Source organism: Mobula birostris, chromosome 10, assembly GCF_030028105.1.
Source record: "Mobula birostris isolate sMobBir1 chromosome 10, sMobBir1.hap1, whole genome shotgun sequence".
In the NCBI taxonomy this organism is placed as follows: Eukaryota; Metazoa; Chordata; class Chondrichthyes; order Myliobatiformes; family Myliobatidae; genus Mobula; species Mobula birostris.
In genome coordinates this window covers 1,325,631-1,345,533 of record NC_092379.1, presented here as the reverse complement: position 1 = coordinate 1,345,533, position 19,903 = coordinate 1,325,631, and the positions used below count along the sequence as shown (strand labels likewise).

The following is a 19,903-nucleotide window of genomic DNA, read 5'->3' as shown; positions in this document are numbered from 1 at the left end:
TGTTTCAGCTGCTTCTGTCTGGCAAACTCTACCGCAGCATTAAAGCCAGGATCAACAGGCTAGGGGACAGCTTCTTTCTATAAGCCATTAGACTTTCAAATTCATGTCTGTACATTGCAACGGAGTCATAGCGCAAAAGATTTTTACTCCCTCACGTTGTGGGATGGATGCAAGATGTAAATAAATTCTAATTCTAAATCCTAGCAAAACCTACACCATGAAGACAAATGAACACTCCAGGCAACTCCGCAAAAAGATTATTGAAAAGCTCAAGTCAGGAGATGGATATAGGAAAATTTCAAAGTCACTTAATATCCTTTGGAGTACAGTTAAGTCAATCATCAAGAAATGGAAAGAATATGGCACAGCTGTAAATTTGCTCAAAAACTGAGTGACCATGCAAGAAGGGGACAAGTGAGGGAGGCCAACAAGAGACTTATGACAACTCTGGAGGAGTTAAAAGCTTCAGTGGCTGAGATGGGAGAGATTGCACATACAGCAACTGGTGCCTGAGTGCTCCACCAGTCGCAGCTTTATGGGAGAGTGGCAAAAAGAAGGCCTCTATTAAAAAAAAACCTCAAATGAAATCTCGGTTAAAGTTTGCCAGAAGGCATGTTGGAGATTCTGAAGTTAGCTTGAAGGTTCTATGGTCCAATTAAACCAAAATTGAACTTTTTGGCCATCAGACTAAACACTATGTTTGGCATAAGCCAAACACCACACAACACCAGTAATACACCATCACTACCATGAAGCATGGTGGTGGGGGGGCGTCACGTGATAACGTGGGATTGAGACATGTAAATCCAGCTCTCCCGCAACAAATCAGTGAAGTACCGTTTAAACAAAACAAAGTTAGTAAATATTTTCTGAAAACTATTTATAAACTTTGTAAGACTACTTTACGATATGCCTCCTAAACCGCAACAAAAGAAGTCTGCTGTTGCGAAGCAGCCGCGAGACGGGAAGAAAAAAGGGCCTACTGCAACGATGGAGCCTCGGACTCAGGTTGGATCTCCTTCGGTAGAACAGGGAGCAACGGCGGTGGTAACGGCTTCTTCGAAGAAGACACCGGAAATGCGCATGCGCAAATCGACACAACACAAACTACAAGAACTGACAGCCACTGCAATTGAAAATGACTCAGAGTCAGAATTGGATTCTGCAGAGAACACAGATGAAGAAGAGGAGGAAGAATTGGAAGCGATTGGAAGTAAAGGAGATGATAGAGATATGAGAGAGGCTATATTGCAGTTAACAGCTGAATTAAGAAAAGTAAGATGAGCTTAGAGATATGAAGATGTGCTATGATAAAGTTATGGCAAAACAGGACAAAATGGATAAGCAGCTTCAGAAGATGGAAAGAGCAATGGGGCATATGAATGATAGAGTGGAAAAAACAGAAAATGATCCTGCTTGTCTGGAATTCGGAAAGAAACCGACTCTTGGAGAAAGTGGACATGTTGGAAAATTTTAGTAGACGTAATAATATTAAAATTGTTGGTCTTAAAGAAGGTATGGAGGGAGATAAACCAATAGAATTTTTTCAAAGATGGATCCCGGATGTTTTGCAAATGGAAGAGGAGGTTCGACCAATTGAAATTGAGCGGGCACATAGAGCTTTAAGACCAAAACCAAAAGATGACCAATATCCACGGTCGATTTTAATAAAATTCTTAAGATTTCAAGACAAGGAAAGGATTCTACAGGCAGCTGCTCGAGCTGCCAAAGATAGAAAAGGGCCATTGATAACTAAAGGGAACAAAATTTTTTTCTACCCTGATATAAGTTACGAACTTTTGAAGAGAAGGAAGAAATTTAACCCAGTGAAAAAAACCCTATGGGAGCATGGTTATCAATTTACACTGCGTTATCCTGCAACCTTGAAGGTTTTTTTGCCTGGTGGAGAAAAAAGATTTTTTGATGACTACCAGAAAGCAGAGCAGTTTATGCGAGATTCTCTGAATATTCACCAGATACAAGAACAAACCCAGGAGAGCGAGATAGATTGAAGATGAAGATTGGGTTAAAGAATGGATTTGTTGGATTTTTGAAGCTGGATGAATGTATATACATATATTATTAATTATACGAGGGGGGTAAGAAAGGTTAAAACTGGAAGAATATTAGTTGGGAATAGTAATACTAATTTTGTATATATATATATATATATATATATATATATATAAAATGTTTTTTTTTGTTGCGGGGGAGCTGGAAGAAGCACTGATCGATTGCTACGCTAGTCATGTGTGCAAGCGTGGCATTTGCCACGACCCGTAAAATGGAGGGGGGTAGTGTTGTGTATCCTTTCATTCACAACATTAGTGGGGGGGTATTTTGTTTTTTCTTTTTTTGTTTTTTTTCTATCTTCTTTTTTCTTACTGCCTGGAAGGTTGGGAGGGAGACACATAGCAACATGGTGAAGTTTAAAGAGATTCCCCAAGGAACTATGAGAGTTGAGAAGATAAATAATGTTTTAGATTGGAGTAACTTTGTTAAGAATAATGACTAATTTATTGAATTGTTTGAGTTTTAATGTTAATGAGCTTAATGGACCAGTGAAAAGAAAAAGAATCTTAACACATATTAAAAAAATGAAGATAGATTTAGCTTTTTTACAGGAAACGCACCTAACGGAAACAGAACATCAGAAACTAAAGAGAGATTGGGTGGGTAGTTTTGTTGCGGCTTCATTTAATTCAAAAGCGAGGGGAGTAGCAATTTTGATCAATAAAACGCTACCAATTAGAATACAAAATGTAATAACTGATTCTGCGGGGAGATATGTGATTATACATTGTCAACTTTTTTCTGAACTATGGACTTTTATGAATATTTATGCACCAAACGAAAATGATGCAAAATTCATACAAGAAGCTTTTCTGAATTTGGCGGATGCACATGAAAAAATATTAATTGGGGGAGATTTTAATTTTTGCTTAGACCCAGTCTTAGATAGATCAACCAAGGCTGTTATAAAATCGAAGGTAGTAAATTTAACTTTATCATTGATGAAGGATTTAAATCTGATTGATATATGGAGAAGAATCAATCCTAAAGAGACTATTCATTTTACTCCCATAGACATAAAACTTTTTCAAGGATAGATTTGTTTCTATTATCAATGCATATTCAACAGAGTGAAAAATATGGAATATAAAGCAAGAATATTATCAGATCATTCCCCTTTATTAATGACAAAATAATGGCTGATAAGGAAGAAGTGGCTTATAGATGGAGATTTAATTCAACATTATTAAAACGTTAAGATTTTTGTGATTTTATGAAAAAACAGATTCAATTTTTTTTGGATACAAATTTTCATTCAGTGGATGATAAATTTATATTATGGGATGCGATGAAAGCATATCTTAGGGGCCAGATAATAAGTTATACGTCTAAAATTAAGAAAGAATATATGGCAGAACTAGATCAATTGGAAAAAGAGATTACAAAATTATAAAAAGAATCTCAAAGATATATGTCAGAAGAAAAACGAAAACAACTTGTCAATAAGTTACAATATAATATGCTTCAGACATATAGAACGGAAGAAGCAATCATAAGAACTAAACAAAGGTATTATGAGTTAGGTGAGAGAGCACATAAAATTCTTGCCTGGCAGTTGAAAACAGAACAAGCTTCCAAAACAATAAATGCAATTCGAACAAGGGCAAATAAAATATCTTATAAGCCTCTTGAAATAAATGAAACCTTTAAAAATTTCTATTCTGAATTATATCAATCAGAATCCCAAAATGATGTTAACGAGATAGAAAGGTTTTTATCACAAGTTTCTCTTCCAAAATTGAATTTGGAAGAACAGAAGGGATTAGATATGCCTTTTACATTAAAAGAAGTTGAAGAAGCTTTAGGATCACTCCAAAGTAATAAATCTCCAGGAGAAGATGGTTTTCCACCCGAATTTTATAAAAAATTTAAAGATTTATTATTTCCTCTTTTTATGGAACTAATACGTCAAGCAGAAAAAATACATAAACTTCCAGAATCTTTTTCAACAGCAATTGTAATAGTATTGCCAAAAAAAGACAGAGATCCTATGAAACCAGCATCATACAGGCCTATTTCTTTATTGAATACAGATTATAAAATAATAGCAAAAATTTTATCGAATAGATTATCTAAATATTTACCAAAATTAATACATTTGGATCAAACAGGATTTATTAAAAATAGACAATTGGCAGATAATGTAACCCGGCTACTCAGTATAATTCAGTTGGCACAAAAAAGGGATGAGAAGAGTATAGTAGTAGCTTTGGATGCAGAAAAAGCATTTGATAGATTAGGATAACAACACACATCAAAGTTGCTGGTGAACGCAGCAGGCCAGGCAGCAACTGTAGGAAGAGGTGCAGTCGACGTTTCAGGCCGAGACCCTTCGTCAGGACTAACTGAAGGAAGAGTTAGTAAGAGATTTGAAAGTTGGAGGGGGAGGGGGAGATCCAAAATGATAGGAGAAGACAGGAGGGGGAGGGATAGAGCCAAGAGCTGGACAGGTGATAGGCAAAAGGGGATACGAGAGGATCATGGGACAGGAGGTCCGGGAAGAAAGACAAGGGGGGAGGGGGGACCCAGAGGATGGGCAAGAGGTATATTCAGAGGGACAGAGGAGAAAAAGGAGAGTGAGAGAAAGAATGTGTGCATAAAAATGAGTAACAGATGGGATACGAGGGGGAGGTGGGGCCTTAGCGGAAGTTAGAGAAGTCGATGTTCATGCCATCAGGTACCCAGACGAAATATAAGGTGTTGTTCCTCCAACCTGAGTGTGGCTTCATCTTTACAGTAGAGGAGGCCGTGGATGGACATGTCAGAATGGGAATGGGATGTGGAATTAAAATGTGTGGCCACTGGAAGATCCTGCTTTCTCTGGCGGACAGAGCGTAGATGTTCAGCAAAGCGGTCTCCCAGTCTGCGTCGGGTCTCGCCAATATATAAAAGGCCACATTGGGAGCACCGGACGCAGTATATCACCCCAGTGGACTCACAGGTGAAGTGTTGCCTCACCTGGAAGGACTGTTTGGGGCCCTGAATGGTGGTAAGGGAGGAAGTGTAAGGGCATGTGTAGCACTTGTTCCGCTTACACGGATAAGTGCCAGGAGGGAGATCAGTGGGGAGGGATGGGAGGGACGAATGGACAAGGGAGTTGTGTAGGGAGCGATCCCTGCGGAATGCAGAGAGACGGGGGGAGGGAAAGATGTGCTTAGTGGTGGGATCCCGTTGGAGGTGGCGGAAGTTACGGAGAATAATATGTTGGACCCGGAGGCTGGTGGGGTGGTAGGTGAGGACCAGGGGAACCCTATTCCTAGTGGGGTGGCGGGAGGATGGAGTGAGAGCAGATGTACGTGAAATGGGGGAGATGCGTTTAAGAGCAGAGTTGATAGTGGAGGAAGGGAAGCCCCTTTCTTTAAAAAAGGAAGACATCTCCCTCGTCCTAGAATGAAAAGCCTCATCCTGAGAGTAGATGCGGCGGAGACGGAGGAATTGCGAGAAGGGGATGGCGTTTTTGCAAGAGACAGGGTGAGAAGAGGAATAGTCCAGATAGCTGTGAGAGTCAGTAGGCTTATAGTAGACATCAGTGGATAAGCTGTCTCCAGAGACAGAGACAGAAAGATCTAGAAAGGAGAGGGAGGTGTCGGAAATGGACCAGGTAAACTTGAGGGCGGGGTGAAAGTTGGAGGCAAAGTTAATAAAGTCATGGTGAGTTCTGCATGTGTGCAGGAAGCAGCGCCAATGCAGTCGTCGATGTAGCGAAGGAAAAGTGGGGACAGATACCAGAATAGGCACGGAACATAGATTGTTCCACAAACCCAACAAAAAGGCAGGCATAGCTAGGACCCATACGGGTGCCCATAGCTACACCTTTAGTTTGGAGGAAGTGGATAGATTAGAATGGGATTTTTTATTTAAAGTATTAGAAAAATATGGGTTAGGAACATCTTTTATAAATTGGATTAAAACTTTAAATTCTAACCCTAAAGCTAAAGTAGTGACAAACTCTCAAATTTCAACACCATTCCAGTTAAAAAGGTCAACTAGACAAGGTTGTCCACTATCACCTGCTTTATTTGTATTGGCGATAGAGCCATTAGCAGAACTAATTAGAATTGATCCAGATATTATGGGTTTTAGAGTTAATCAGGAGGAATATAAAATTAATCTTTTTGTCGATGATGTTTTGATCTATTTAACAAACCCACAACATTCGTTACATAAATTATCTTCTAGATTGGATGAATATGGGAAGGTATCAGGTTACAAAATAAATTGGGATAAAAGTGAAATTTTACCTCTTACTAAAGGAGACTATAGTCAATGTCGATTAGTAACCCAATTTAGATGGCCGGTAAATGGTATAAAGTATTTAGGTATAAGACTTGATAATGATGTAAAGAATTTATATAAATTTAATTATTTACCACTATTGAGAAAAATTCAAGAAGATCTTGAGAAATGAATGATATTACCAATAACATTAGTAGGTAGAGTCAATGTTGTAAAAATGAATATATTTCCTAGATTACAGTATTTGTTTCAAACATTACCAATACAACTGCCACAGAAATTTTTTCAAGGTTAAATAAAAGTGTGAGAAAATTTCTTTGGAAAGGTAAAATGTCAAGAATATCATTGGAAAAATTGACATGTAAATTGGGTTAGGAGGGTTACAACTTCCAAACTTTAAAAACTATTATAAAGCAAATCAACTTAGATTTATTGCATCTTTCTTCGATGATCGAAAACCAGCATGGATTAAAATAGAACTAGACAAGATAGGAGAAAATAGACCTCTAATTTTATATATAAATGGGAATCTAAATTGATACGGGAAAAGAAAGAATCTCCTATATTAACACATTTGATTGATCTATGGAATAAGATAAATGTTGATAATGAAACACAGAAATCTCTATTAGCAAGGAGACCTCTGTTCCAAAACAGACTTATTCCTTTTACAATGGACAATCAACTTTTATATAATTGGTACCAAAAAGGGATTAAATTTATAGGAGATTGTTTTGAACGAGGTATATTGATGTCATTTGAACAATTAAAGTATAAATATAAAATATCTAATAATACTTTCTTTTGTTACTTTCAATTAGGGCTTACTTAAAAGGTAAGCTGGGTCAAACAATGTTTTTGCCAAAACCTAATGAAATTGAAATTTTAATACAAAAAGGGAAAATTAAAAAATTTATTTCTTGTATGTATAATTTGATTCAAGAACAGACAATTAAACATGGAACCCATAAGTCAAAGCAAAAATGGGAAACAGATTTGAATATTAATATTGATGAAACAAATTGGTCAAGACTCTGTCTTGACAGTATGACAAATACAATAAATGTTCGACTTAGATTAGTACAATATAATTTTTTACACCAATTATATATTACACCGCAAAAAATAAATAGATTAAATTCAAATCTATCTGATAAATGTTTTCGGTGTAATCAAGAAATTGGTACTTTTTTACATTCTACTCGGTCTTGTTTTAAAATTCAACCCTTTTGGATAAATTTAAGAATCTTATTGGAACAAATTACTGGAACTCAACTTCCACATAACCCTGTATTATTTCTATTAGGTGATATTGAAGGGATAAAACCGAAACTTAAATTGAATAAATATCAGAAAGAATTTATAAAAATTGCATTGGCAGTAGCTAAGAAGACTATAGCAGTTACTTGGAAATCTGATTCGTATTTAAGTATGGATCGTTGGAATAATGAAATGGCTAGTTCTATTCCACTAGAAAAAATTACTTATAATTTAAGAGACAAATATGTAACATTTTTGAATATTTGGCGCCCTTATTTACAAAAGATAGGATGGCATATTTAAGTGCTCCGATAAAGACTTTGGTCACTTGGGGAAAGTAACGAATAATTATACCAAATTTATTTTGAATCCCATGGAGCATGTGGAAACCTTCCAACACCCAGGCGGCTCTTTTCTTCCTTTCTTTCTTTTTAGGTAGGACTATATATGGGGGGGGGGGGGGGGGGGGGGGGGGGGAGGGTAGATTCTATTTTTTCTTGTATTCCTTTTGAAAATTCAATAAAAATTATATTACAAAAAAAAAAGCATGGTGGTGGCTGCATCATGCTCCGGTGATGCTTCACTGCAGCAGGCCCTGGAAGGTTTGTGAAGTTAGAGGGTAAAATGAATGCAGCAAAATATTGAGAAATCCTGGAGGATAACCTGATGCAGCCTGCAAGAGAACTGCAACAGGAGAAGATTTGTTTTCCAGCAAGATAATGACCCCAAGCACAAAGCCAAAGTTACACAAGAGTGGCTTAAAAACAATAAAGTTATGTTCTGGAGTGGCCAAGTCGGAGTCTAGACCTCAATCTAATTGAGAATTTGTGGCTGGACTTGAAAAGGGCTGTTCGCTCATGATCACCATGCAACCTGACAGAGCTTGAGCAGTTTTGTAAAGAAGAATGGGGAAAAGTTGCAGTGTCCAGATGTGCAAGTTGCTGGAGACCTATGCACACACACTTAAGGCTGTATTTGCTGCCAAAGGTGCTTCTACTAAATATTTACTTGAAGGTGGTGAATGCTTATGCAATTGATTTTGTGTTCTATATTTGTAATTAATTTAGATCACTTCGTAGAGATATGCTTTCACTTTGACACGAAAGAGTCTTTTTCTGTTGATCAGTGTTTAAAAAAAGCCAAATTAAACCCACTGTGACTCTATGTTGTAAAACAATGAAACACGAAAACTTCTGAGGTGAGTGAGCAAGCGAGCCTACTCACCATTTTCAACTTTGCTCAGGTTGACCTAATCCTCTATTTTTGCAGCTTGTTCAAACACATGGGTGTAAATAAATATATTTTTTGTATTCTTGCATGACAAAAGGTAGTATAGACTTGCTTCAATATGAATAATTATAAAGTTGCAGAAATGTTCCTGTCTATTTTAACAGATCTCATGACTGCAAAGAGGAGCCATGCAGTATAAATATACTTTTTAAAATTTTCATTTAAATCATAAAACCAGATATTATAAAGAAGATATTTTCAGTAAAACATCCCAAGTATTGTGCATGTGCAAATTTTAACCCTAATGCATTGGAGATTTTGACATTGATTGATGTCTTAGGTGAGTTCTTATTTCTGTGGCATGAACTTCTCCTTTCCTAATATCAGCTGGCATCAGATAGTCATTACAAAGGCAAGTTTTAGCTTCCACCAGCTTCATTATTATATAGATTAAGCTGTCAATAATGTTTAAAAATATTTAAAAACCCCATTCAAACAGCAATAAAAATATAGAAACGAAGAGTGAAACAGAAACGTTTGCAGGCCAGGCACAATTATGGTGCGGAAAGAGACGGAGTGTTTCAGGTCAGAGACACTTTGCCAGGAGCAGGAGTAAGCTGTTTTGGCTACACCCCACTATTCAGAATGAAGGTGGATAATAAATGATCAATTTTCAATTACCAGTTCCTGCCTTTATCTCACATCCCTCTATCTCTAATGATAAGTTACAAATGAGATTAAGTTGAACTTAATATAAAAATCTTGAACAATAGGAAACAGTAATTATGAATTAGTATATGTAAAAAAAAATCACTTGCACCTTCAGCAAAGCATAACATTGAAGGATTATAACAGCAAAGATTGTTTGAATATTTAAAGAGCACATCCGTTCATGAAGTACTGAAGAATGCCAATAACATACCCTGAGCATCGAATTATTGATAGCAAGTTATAGTCTTACATTTGTACATAAAATAAATTGCTCTCAGTGATGACTGATGACTGAGCCTTGCCCCTACAAATTCACAGCCATTCAGTTCATTTCTCATTGCTGTTATATTCACCCTTTCAAGTAAAGCTTCATCCTCAACAACAGATTTCTACAGGGTTGTTTGGCTAAGGTCATGTCTTTAAGTAGTGGTTAACAATCCCATATCAAAAGCACCACTCTTGTTCATAAGCTGGATATAATATCACTATTTATAGCCTGCTCCATAAATGCCGCACTATTTCCCCACTCCAGGAGACACCCTAAATTCTAGCCATCTATTTTCTCACAAACAACCCATTTTTTTCGGCAGTTTTGAATAAATGTTTAAAAAAAAAATCAACATTGCATGTAGTTTATATTTTAAAAAGTCTGCAATGTGATATCTTCCAATTTATTAATCCAAGAGATATTAAAATGACAATATCCTGCAGATATGACATAATCCAACAAGTTAGAATGTGGATCAGCTGTGGTTGTCAACAGAATGAATAAAAGTCAATACACATGAACATCTCTTCAAAGAGCAATTTCAAACTGTGACTGCCCAGATGCAGAGCACACTCAATGGGATGAATAGCCTGATTCTGCTGCTATGTCTTATGGTTATAAAAGTTTAGAATTTCAGTTTTATGATCATGTCACTAAATCAAGTTGTATTCTCCACGCAAGGGAAAACGATCAACAAATCTGCTTCTTACAGATATCAATTGTGAGCAAAACTTTTAGTATGGGACTCTATTATGACTAGATTCTTCAGTAAAAGCTGTTACCAAAGGGGGAAAAAAATGGAGCATTACAACTTCTTCCCTTTATTGATGGGTATTACCAATTCAAAAAAGTTACTTGCTCAGAAGCATACTAACCATCTTAAGGAAGTTATCCAAATTGCGTGGTTCGAAATTGTCTTGTTCTAAGCAGTTGTTGGACTTCCCTTGGGCTACTGACATTCTACCTGGAGTTGGGGTTGTACAGTACTCTTCCAGCTGCCTCCTTCCTAGAATGGAGTGAATAAGATCTTTGTCCATCCTTTCAGCCCATCTTCCTCGTGGATGAGATGTCTCAGAGTTACGTTCTGCTCGATCGTCCACACTGCTATCACCTGCCTCCTGCGAATACACAGTAAAACAAATTCTTCTGGAAAATCTTCGTACTGAATTTATCATGTGATAAAAATCAATGCACATTAACTCAGATATAAATGGCTATCTGCACATATGAGTTAACAACCCTCACATCTGACTAATTAACTGACTAGGTCTAAGAGAAACAATATCTCTTTCTTCAGTTTCACCCATTTTAGAATGACTGGAATGTGGCCACTTCAAACATTTTGCAAAACCTTATCCATTGTTTCAATCTTTGAGGAGTGGAGCAAATGGCGACTCCTTTGCTTGCATCTTTGGAAACAGCTCTATTTCCATCTTTAATATATGTATTTTTCCCTTTTGAAGGCCCTGACCTAGAGTTACACGCTGTCTGCAGTTCTTTGCAGGAATGGGACCTGCTCTCGGGTTTCACAACTGGCCATTGCTCAGCACATCAAAGGGTCAGCCCAAGAGTTCGGCTAGACTTTGGAGGCCTAGAATCTCAGGGCTCGGGAGACGGGCGGATCGAAGGTTGGTGTCACTGCAGAAGATCTGTGTGTCGTCAGGGGAGTCGGAATATATACAGCTGTGTACCCAGAGACCCAAGATCTTTGGGCATAGAGCTTGAAAAGAAAAAGCATTGTAACAGACTTTTAATGTCATTAAAATGGGAGGGAGGGAGCTGGTGGGGGGGGAACTTTGGGATTCTAACATTTAACTGTCGTCCATTCTTTGGGGCACTCCGCTTTTTGTGGATGGTTGCAAAGAAAAAGCATTTCAGGATGTATGTTGTATACATTTCTTTGACATTAAGTATACCTTTGAAACCTTTGATGTCTTCATTTCAGAATGCTTTAAAGTTATACATTTTGCAAAGTGTTAACTACCATCACAATCTCTTTCCAAACCTTGGGATTCACGTTAATTTCCAGGGGTTTGCTGGAATCTAGCTTTATTAAATTTTTGAATACATTTTAATATATTCATGCCAATTTCCTTCAGCTCTTTATTGACCAACTGAAATCAGAAATGGAAAATGTTGGAAATATTCAGGTCGGGTAGCACCTGTAAAGGAAGCAGCAGCTTTACTACGTCACAGCTGGAAAAATGAGGAACAACTGTGTATTAAGGTGCAGAAACATCTGGAATCCAGATGAAAGATTACAACTCATAAGTCACCTGTTTATCTCCCTCCACAGATGTCACTGCTGAGTTCCTCCAAGTGTTTTTCTAAAACTCCAGAACAAATAATAGGGGCATGTAAGAAAAAAAGTAGTGCAGGGCCCTTAGCATTATCAAGGATCCCTCCCATCCATCTCTCAATCTTTGTTGACCCCCTACCAGCAGGCAGGAGGTACCGTAGCATTAGGACAAGGACTGTTAAGATGTGAAACAGCTTTGTCCCCAGGCCGTGAGACTACTAAACTCCTATAGAAATGTTGCGAAAGAACCTGAAACAAGCAGTTCATGCAAGAAAGCTCACCAACATCCCAGAGTCGAAGCAGTTTTGAAAGAAGGAATGGTCTAAAATTCTTCCAAGCTTATGTGCAAGACTGATCAACAGTTACCATAAATGTTTAGTTGAAGTTAATGCTGTACAAGGGGGTCACACCAGTTACTGAAAACAAAAGATTCACATACTTTTTCCAACAAATATATGTAATATCAGATCATTTTTCTCAATAAATAAATGAAAAAGTATAATTTTTTTGTGTTATTTATTTAATTGAGTTCTCCTTATCTAGTTTTAGAACTTGCATGAAGATCTGATCACATTTTAGGTCATATTTATGCAGAAATGAAGGAATTTCTACAGGGTTCATAAACTTCCTACCACCACTGTAAATATTCTGAAATTCAAGATCAAAATTCCAAACCAGTTAGAGACATAGAAAACCTACAGCATAATACAAGCCCTACGGCCCACAATGCTGTGCCAAACATGTACTTATTTTAGAAATTACCTAGGATTACCCATAGCCCTCTATTTTTCTAAGCTCCATGTACCTATCCAGAAGTCTCTTAAAAGACCCTATCGTATCCGCCTCCACCACTGTCGCTGGTAGCCCATTCCACACACTCACCACTCTGTGTAAAAAAAACTCACCCCTGTCATCTCCTCTGTACTTACTTCCAAGCACCTTAAAACTGTGCCCTCTTGTGTTATCCATTTCAGCCCAAGGAAAAAGCCTCTGACGATCCACACGATCAATACCTCTCATTATCTTATACACGTCTATCAGATCACCTCTCATCCTCCGCCACTCCAAGAAGAAAAGGCTGAGTTCACTCAACCTATTCTCGTAAGGCATGCTCCCACACCCAGGCAACATCCTTGTAAATCTCCTCTGCACCCTTTCTATGGCTTACACATCCTTCCTGTAGTGAGGCGACCAGAACTGAGCACAGTACTCCAAGTGGGGTCTGACCAGGGTCCGATATAGCTAGTGCATTACTTAACTAATTGATACTGGCAGGCAACATTTTACCATTTTAAATACACTTGTATTTAAAATTCTCAACATATTAACAAAATATAAACTTCATTTAGTCATAAAACTATAGAACAGAAACTGACCCTTCCATCCATCTAGACTGTGTTAAACTATTAATCTACCTCATCCCACCCACCTGCATATGGACCATAGCCCTCCATATCCTTCCATCCATGTACCTATCCAAATTTCTCTTAAATGTTGCAATCCACCACTTGCATGGCATCTTGTTTCACACACACTCTCACCACCTTCTGATTGAAGAAGTTCCCCCTCGTTCTCCTGAAACATTTCACCCTTTACCCATAACCTCCAATTCTAGTCTCAGCCAACTTCCGTAGAAAACGCCTGCTATCTATACCCCTCAAAATTCTGTATACCTGTATCAAATCTCCCCTTATTCTTCTATGCTCTAAGGAATAAAGTCCTAACCTATTCAATCTTTCTGTATAACTCAGGTCCTTCTTGTAAATTTCCTCTGCACTTTCAATCCTATTGATATCTTTCCCTAGGTAGGTGACCAAAACTGCAGATAATACTCCAAATTAGGTCTCATCAATATCTTGTACAATTTCAACATAACATCCCATGTCCTGCACTCAATACTTTAATTTATGAAGGCCACAAGCTCTTTTTATGATCCCATCTACCTGTGACACCACTTAAGGAATTATAAATCTGTATTCTCAGATCCCCCTATTCTATCTCACTCCTCAGTGCCCTATTACTCACTGTACAAGTCCTACCCTGGTTGGTCCTCCTAAAGTGCAACACCTCTCACTTGTCTGAATTAAATTCCACCTGCCATTTTTCAGCCCAATTTGCCTGCTGGTCCAGATCCTGCTGCAAGTTTTGATAGCCTTCCTCACTGTCCACTACATCCTGAATCCTGGTGTCATCTTGCTGATCCAATTCACCACATTGTTATCTCTATCAGGATCAGGTCTTAGAATAAGGAACGACCCAATGTTTGGACATTTTAAATGCTGGGCTAGATGGATTGAAAAGCCAGGGTGTTGGGACCAGAAGCTCACTGCTCCATGACACTGACCCTGCTCTGTGCTGCACTGATGCTGAGGCCTGCCCCAAGTATCGTGTCTGCGGGCTCCGTGATACCTACTCTGCTCTGCGCTGAACGGAGGTTCAGCCTATAAGCCTGCTCCAGGCTTCATGTCTGAGGACTCACTTTCATTCTAAATGCTATTTGCTTACTTTTATTGTTTGCACAATGTGTTTCTTTTCTCTCTCTGCACAATGTGTTTCTTTTTTCTCTCTCTGCACATTGGGTGTTTGAGTCTTTTCTATGGGTTTTTTTGGGGGCTTTTTCTTTTGTGGTTGCCTGTAAGGAGATGAATCTCAAGGCTGAATGATGTATACATACTTTGATAATAATTGTACTTTGAACTTTATATCAACAAGCTGGATGATAAACAACAGCAGACCCAGCACCAGTCCCTGCTGCACTCCTCTAGTCAGGCCTCCAGTCACAGAAGCAACCATCTACTACCATCTATCTCTGGCTTTTCCTGCAAAGACAATGTCTAATCCCATTTATTATCTCACCCCGAATTTGAACATGATGAATGCCACCTGCAGATTTATATACAGAACAACTATCTATAGAGAAGGGCAAAGTAACAATGAAGATATTATAAAATGACATTTCACAGTTAAATTTAGAAATTGTTTTCACAACAAAGTATTCTATTCCTCCCAAAATACTCACCAATCTCTTTGCCCACATTGGAAGTTTCCCATTAGTCAACAGGAATACATCACCTTCAGCCTTACCTGCAATATTAAAGGTTTGTGTAGAGAGATAAGATAAGATTAGTTCTGTTTGTTCCACAAAATGAAAAATAATAATTTCCTGTGTGGTAAACTTTCCTTTCCTGGATTCTTTCCTTAAGATTTTGTACAGAATGAGAATAAAATGCATTTTGTGCAAGCTCAAGATAATATCTTTCCTAAACTTAACTGCCTCCAGCCTTATCGGGGTTTGGAAGCTTGCGTGTCTCAATGATCCAGAGAGCTATTCTAGCTAGAGTCAGAGTTTTATGATTTGGATCTTGGTAGTGTCACCCATGCCAAACAGATCAAAGGGTAGAGGCCAGACCAAGTGTGGTCCTCTGGTCCTCCAGGTTCAGGGATTCAGCTCAGGGCTAACAACTCTAACTGGTCAAACAAAATTGTTATGTAACTAGCAATGAAGAATCCATCTACATCTGAGTGTGGACATGTACAGACAGAGAAGGATGACCATCATCGCTGCCCTAACGCCAGCAGTGTAATGGGTAGCAAGTCAGTAAGCAAACTTATTTGGCAACACATTTTCTTTTATACCATATTTATGAAAAAGATTGCTAGTAGATTTTGGGAAATTTTATGAAAGAAGCAAATAACACAGTTTAACTTAAACAAAATCCACACTTTAAAAAAAAGTGTTGCAACAGTACACTAACAAAAGCGTAAGCTCAACTTAAGGCCTATTTGATACCTTGGCAGGATCAAAAAAAGGTCGGTCCAAGAGTAAAACATTCAGTCCTTCAAGTCAACTCTGCCATTCAATGAGTCAACACGACTATTCTCATATCATTTATTTGTGCCACATTTTGATCTTTCTTCCGAATGAAACCAATGATTGAATCTTCATTGCTTTCTGGAGTAGAGAATTCCAAAGGCCACGTATCGGAACAAAGAATTTTGTTTCCTCAGTTCAGAGCTGTTTCTACATTTACATCCTCCCCATATACAAAATCTATATACATATTTTTGATATTTTAGTGAGATCACAAATTATTCTTCTAAATTCTGGAGAATAATAAAGGACTAACCTACTAATATGCTGCTTGTATGACAAACTCACCACCTCAGGTACCAGCCTAATGAATCTGAACTTCAACCTTCCTTTGGCAACTATATATATTTTTTTAAATAGACCAAGATTGTATATAGTACCTCAGGCATAGCCTTTTCTGAGCACTGTATAATCATAGGAAAATATCTTTACTATTGTACTCAAATCGTACTGCTGTGCAGGGCAGAAAACCAAAATTGTACTTCATCTCAAATTGCTTGCTACACCCACACATTAGTTCTTAGTAACCTATTTACAAATATTCCCACACCTCCTTCAACATTATCCCCGCACCCCTTCACCATTTTATAAAAAGTCAGCTTTTTCATTTCTCCACTGAAAGAAGATTACCTAATTTTCCTAAATAGTACTCAATCAACATGGTTGTCTACTTACTAGGTTTATCTGCTTGAAGCCTCTACATTCTCATCATTACTTGATTTCCCACATTGCTTTGTCATTAGTGAACTGAAAATGTATTAAATTTGATTCCCATATCTGCTGGGATGAGAAAACCAACCAATACAGTTTGTCATCACAAGACATGTCAACCAAAGAGGACCCATTTATTCCTAACCACTCAAGCCACTGAGTTACATGCTGTATATGCTCGAATATTATTCAATCAGCTCTATGCAAACTCACTGAAAGCCTTCTGAAAATCCAAACAGATCACATCTACTGGTTCCCTCTCAGCAAAGTACCTTCTCAAAGTACTCCAATAGATTGGTTAAACATGATTTTTCTTCTTGTAAATATGAGCAGAATTAATTGGTCAGAATCAGAATCACGTTTATTATCACCGGTACGTGACATGAAATTTGTTAACTCAGCAGAAGCAATTCAGTACGTAATAGCAGAGAGAAAAAAAAAAAGCAAATCTATTATGTAAATTGAATAATTTAAAACGTGCAAAAATAGCAATACTGTATATTAAAAAAAGTGAGGAAGTGTCTAAAGATTTAATGTTCATTTAGGAATCCAATGGCAAAGGGGAAGAAGCTGTTCCTGAATTGCTAAGTGTGAGCCTACAGGCTTCTGTATCTCCTACCTGATGGTAACTGTGAGAAAAGGACATGCCCTGGATGCTAGAGGTCCTTAATAATGGACGCTGTCCTTCTGAGACACCGCTCCCACTTTGTAGGCTAGTACCCAACATGGAGCTGACTAGACTTACAACTTTCTGCGGCTTCTTTCGGTCCTGTGCAGTTGCCCCTCCATACCAGACAGTGATGTAGCCTGTCAGAATGCTCTCCATAGTACAACTACAGAAGTTTTTGAGTGTATTTGTTGACATATAAATCTCTTCAAACTCCTAATAAAGTATAGCTGCTGTCTTGTCTTCTTTATAACTACATCAATATTTTGGGACCAGGTTGGATCCTCAGAGATCTTGACACCCAGGAACCTGAAGCTGCTCACTCTCCACTTCTGGTCCCTCTATGAGGATTGGTATGTGTTCCTTCGTCTTACCCTTCCTGGAGTCCACAATCAGCTCTTTCGTCTTACTGACGGTGAGTGCCAGGTTGTTGCTGCGGCACCACTCCACTAGTATGCATACCTCACTCCTGTACACCCTCTCATCACCACCTGAGATTCTACCAATAATGGATGTATTGTCAGCAAATTTATAGATGGTATTTGAGCTATGCCTAGCCACACAGTCATGTGTATATAGAGAGTAGAGCAGTGGGCTAAGCACACACCACTGAGGTGCACCAGGGTTGATCGTCAGCAAGGATACCTTGTCACCAATCTGCACAGATTGTGGCTTCCGGTTAGGAAGTTGAGGATCCAATTGCACAGGGAGGTAGAGGCCCAGGTTCTGCAACTTCTCAATCAGGATTGTGGCAATGATGGTATTAAATGCTGAGCTATAGTCGATGAACAGCATCCTGACATAGGTGTTTGTGTTGTCCAGGTGGTCTAAAGCTGTGTGGAGAACCATTGTGATTGCGTCTGCCATTGACCAATTGTGGCAATAGGCAAATTGCAATGGGTCCAAGTCCTTGCTGAGACAGGAGTTCAGACTAGTCATGACCAACCTCTCAAAGCAGTTCATCCCTGTCGATGTGAGTGCTACCAGGCGATAGTCATTAAGGCAGCCCACATTATTCTTCTTCTTAGGCACTGGTATAACTATTGCCTTTTTGAAGCAAGTGGGAACGTCCACACATAGCAGTGAGAGGTTGAAAATGTCCTTGAATACTTCCACTAGTTAGTTGGCACAGGTTTTCAGAGCCTTACCAGGTACTCCATCGGGACCTTCTGCCTTGTGAGGGTTCACTCTCTTCATTGGCGTCTTGATATCACATGGATATCATATAGTTTCCAGTATTTCCCCCCCCCCCCCTTACAATAATACAAGTTTCTTTGTTAACATTCACCTGCACTGCACCCATGGTTCACAGTATTTCTGGATAAGCTTTGTAGTAAAGACAGACACCATATTTTTTTTAAAATTCATCTCCATACAAGTCCTCTTCAGGTTACAATCACCCAATTTATGCACACCCTGTACATAAGAAGGAGCTTTAGGGAGACTGGTAGAATGGATTTGCTAGTTGCTGTAGAGTTTCAGGCATCTGCTGCTGGAGCAGTTCCACACAGCTTCTCTCTGTCTCCCACCAAGCCACAACAATTGAAAGCTGCATCGAATCAAGCAGAGTTGAGACCGCTGAGCAGACTCACTCACTAGTGCCTCTCCCACACAGTTCAGTGCTGACTTACAAACAGTTCAATTTACACATATTCCTCAGTAATGGAACACTCTTACCCAGGGAGGACTTGTATTCATTTTTAATACACTTCACAGTACACACAAATCTCTTCCTACCTCTGTCCACGTGGTCTTTCACAGGAGTTTGGAATGACCCGTCATCTCCATCTTCCTCACTCATATCATCCTCTTGATCATCTGAAGTTAACTTTTGTACCATGAAGGTCTCCCTTCTAAATTAATGCAGAAGAGTTAACAAATATTGAAGGTGAAATTTTTTCACCTTACTGAACAAATATTGAAGACAAGTTGCAATGCAAAAGCGGACAAAATTAAAAAAAGTGAGTATAGCCCTAAAGGTGTTATATTTAAATGCACACAAAATATGGAATTAGGTCAATGAACTTGTAGCTGAAAGAAGATTATAGCTGAGAGCTTAATATCCGAAAGTATACATTAAAAGGATAGGCTGGAAGGCAGAGGGGGTAGTATAGCTCTGTTGGTAAATAATGAAATTAAATTATTAAAAAGTGGTGACATAGGTGTTGAATCGTTGTGGAGAGAGCTAAGGAACTACAAGGGTAAATAGTCCCTGAAGGGAGTTGTATACAGACCCCCAAACAGTGACAAGGATGTGGTCTACAAGTTACAAAGGGAGATAGAAAATGCATGCCAAAAGGGCAATGTTACAGTTGTCATGGGGGATGTCAATATGCAGGTAGACTGGGAAAATCAGGTTGGTGCAGGATTCCAAGACTGAGAATTTCTAGAATGCCTATGAGATGGCTTTTAAGAGCAGCTTGTGGTTGAGCTCACTAGGGAACCAGCAAATCTGGATACGGTGTTGTGCAATGAACCAGAACTGATTATAGAGAGATTGATGTAAAAGAACCCTTAGGTGCAAGTGATCAAACCTTCCACCAGGCCATCAAACTGATTAATTCATGCTGACACAAT

General features: G+C 38.5%; 1 protein-coding gene across 2 annotated transcripts in view; it reads right to left on the bottom strand.

The window, feature by feature from the left end:
- Nucleotides 1-19,903, bottom strand: part of LOC140203752 (WD repeat-containing protein 62-like) — a 140,533-nt gene that overhangs the window by 38,928 nt on the left and 81,702 nt on the right. For both annotated transcript variants that reach the window (XM_072269799.1, XM_072269800.1), the window contains exons 20-22: nt 19,064-19,179; nt 15,097-15,161; nt 10,654-10,896 (exon numbers count right to left, since the gene is read on the bottom strand). In XM_072269799.1, coding sequence (XP_072125900.1) covers nt 10,654-10,896; nt 15,097-15,161; nt 19,064-19,179 — 424 coding nt within the window. The remainder of the gene's footprint in view (nt 1-10,653; nt 10,897-15,096; nt 15,162-19,063; nt 19,180-19,903) is intronic.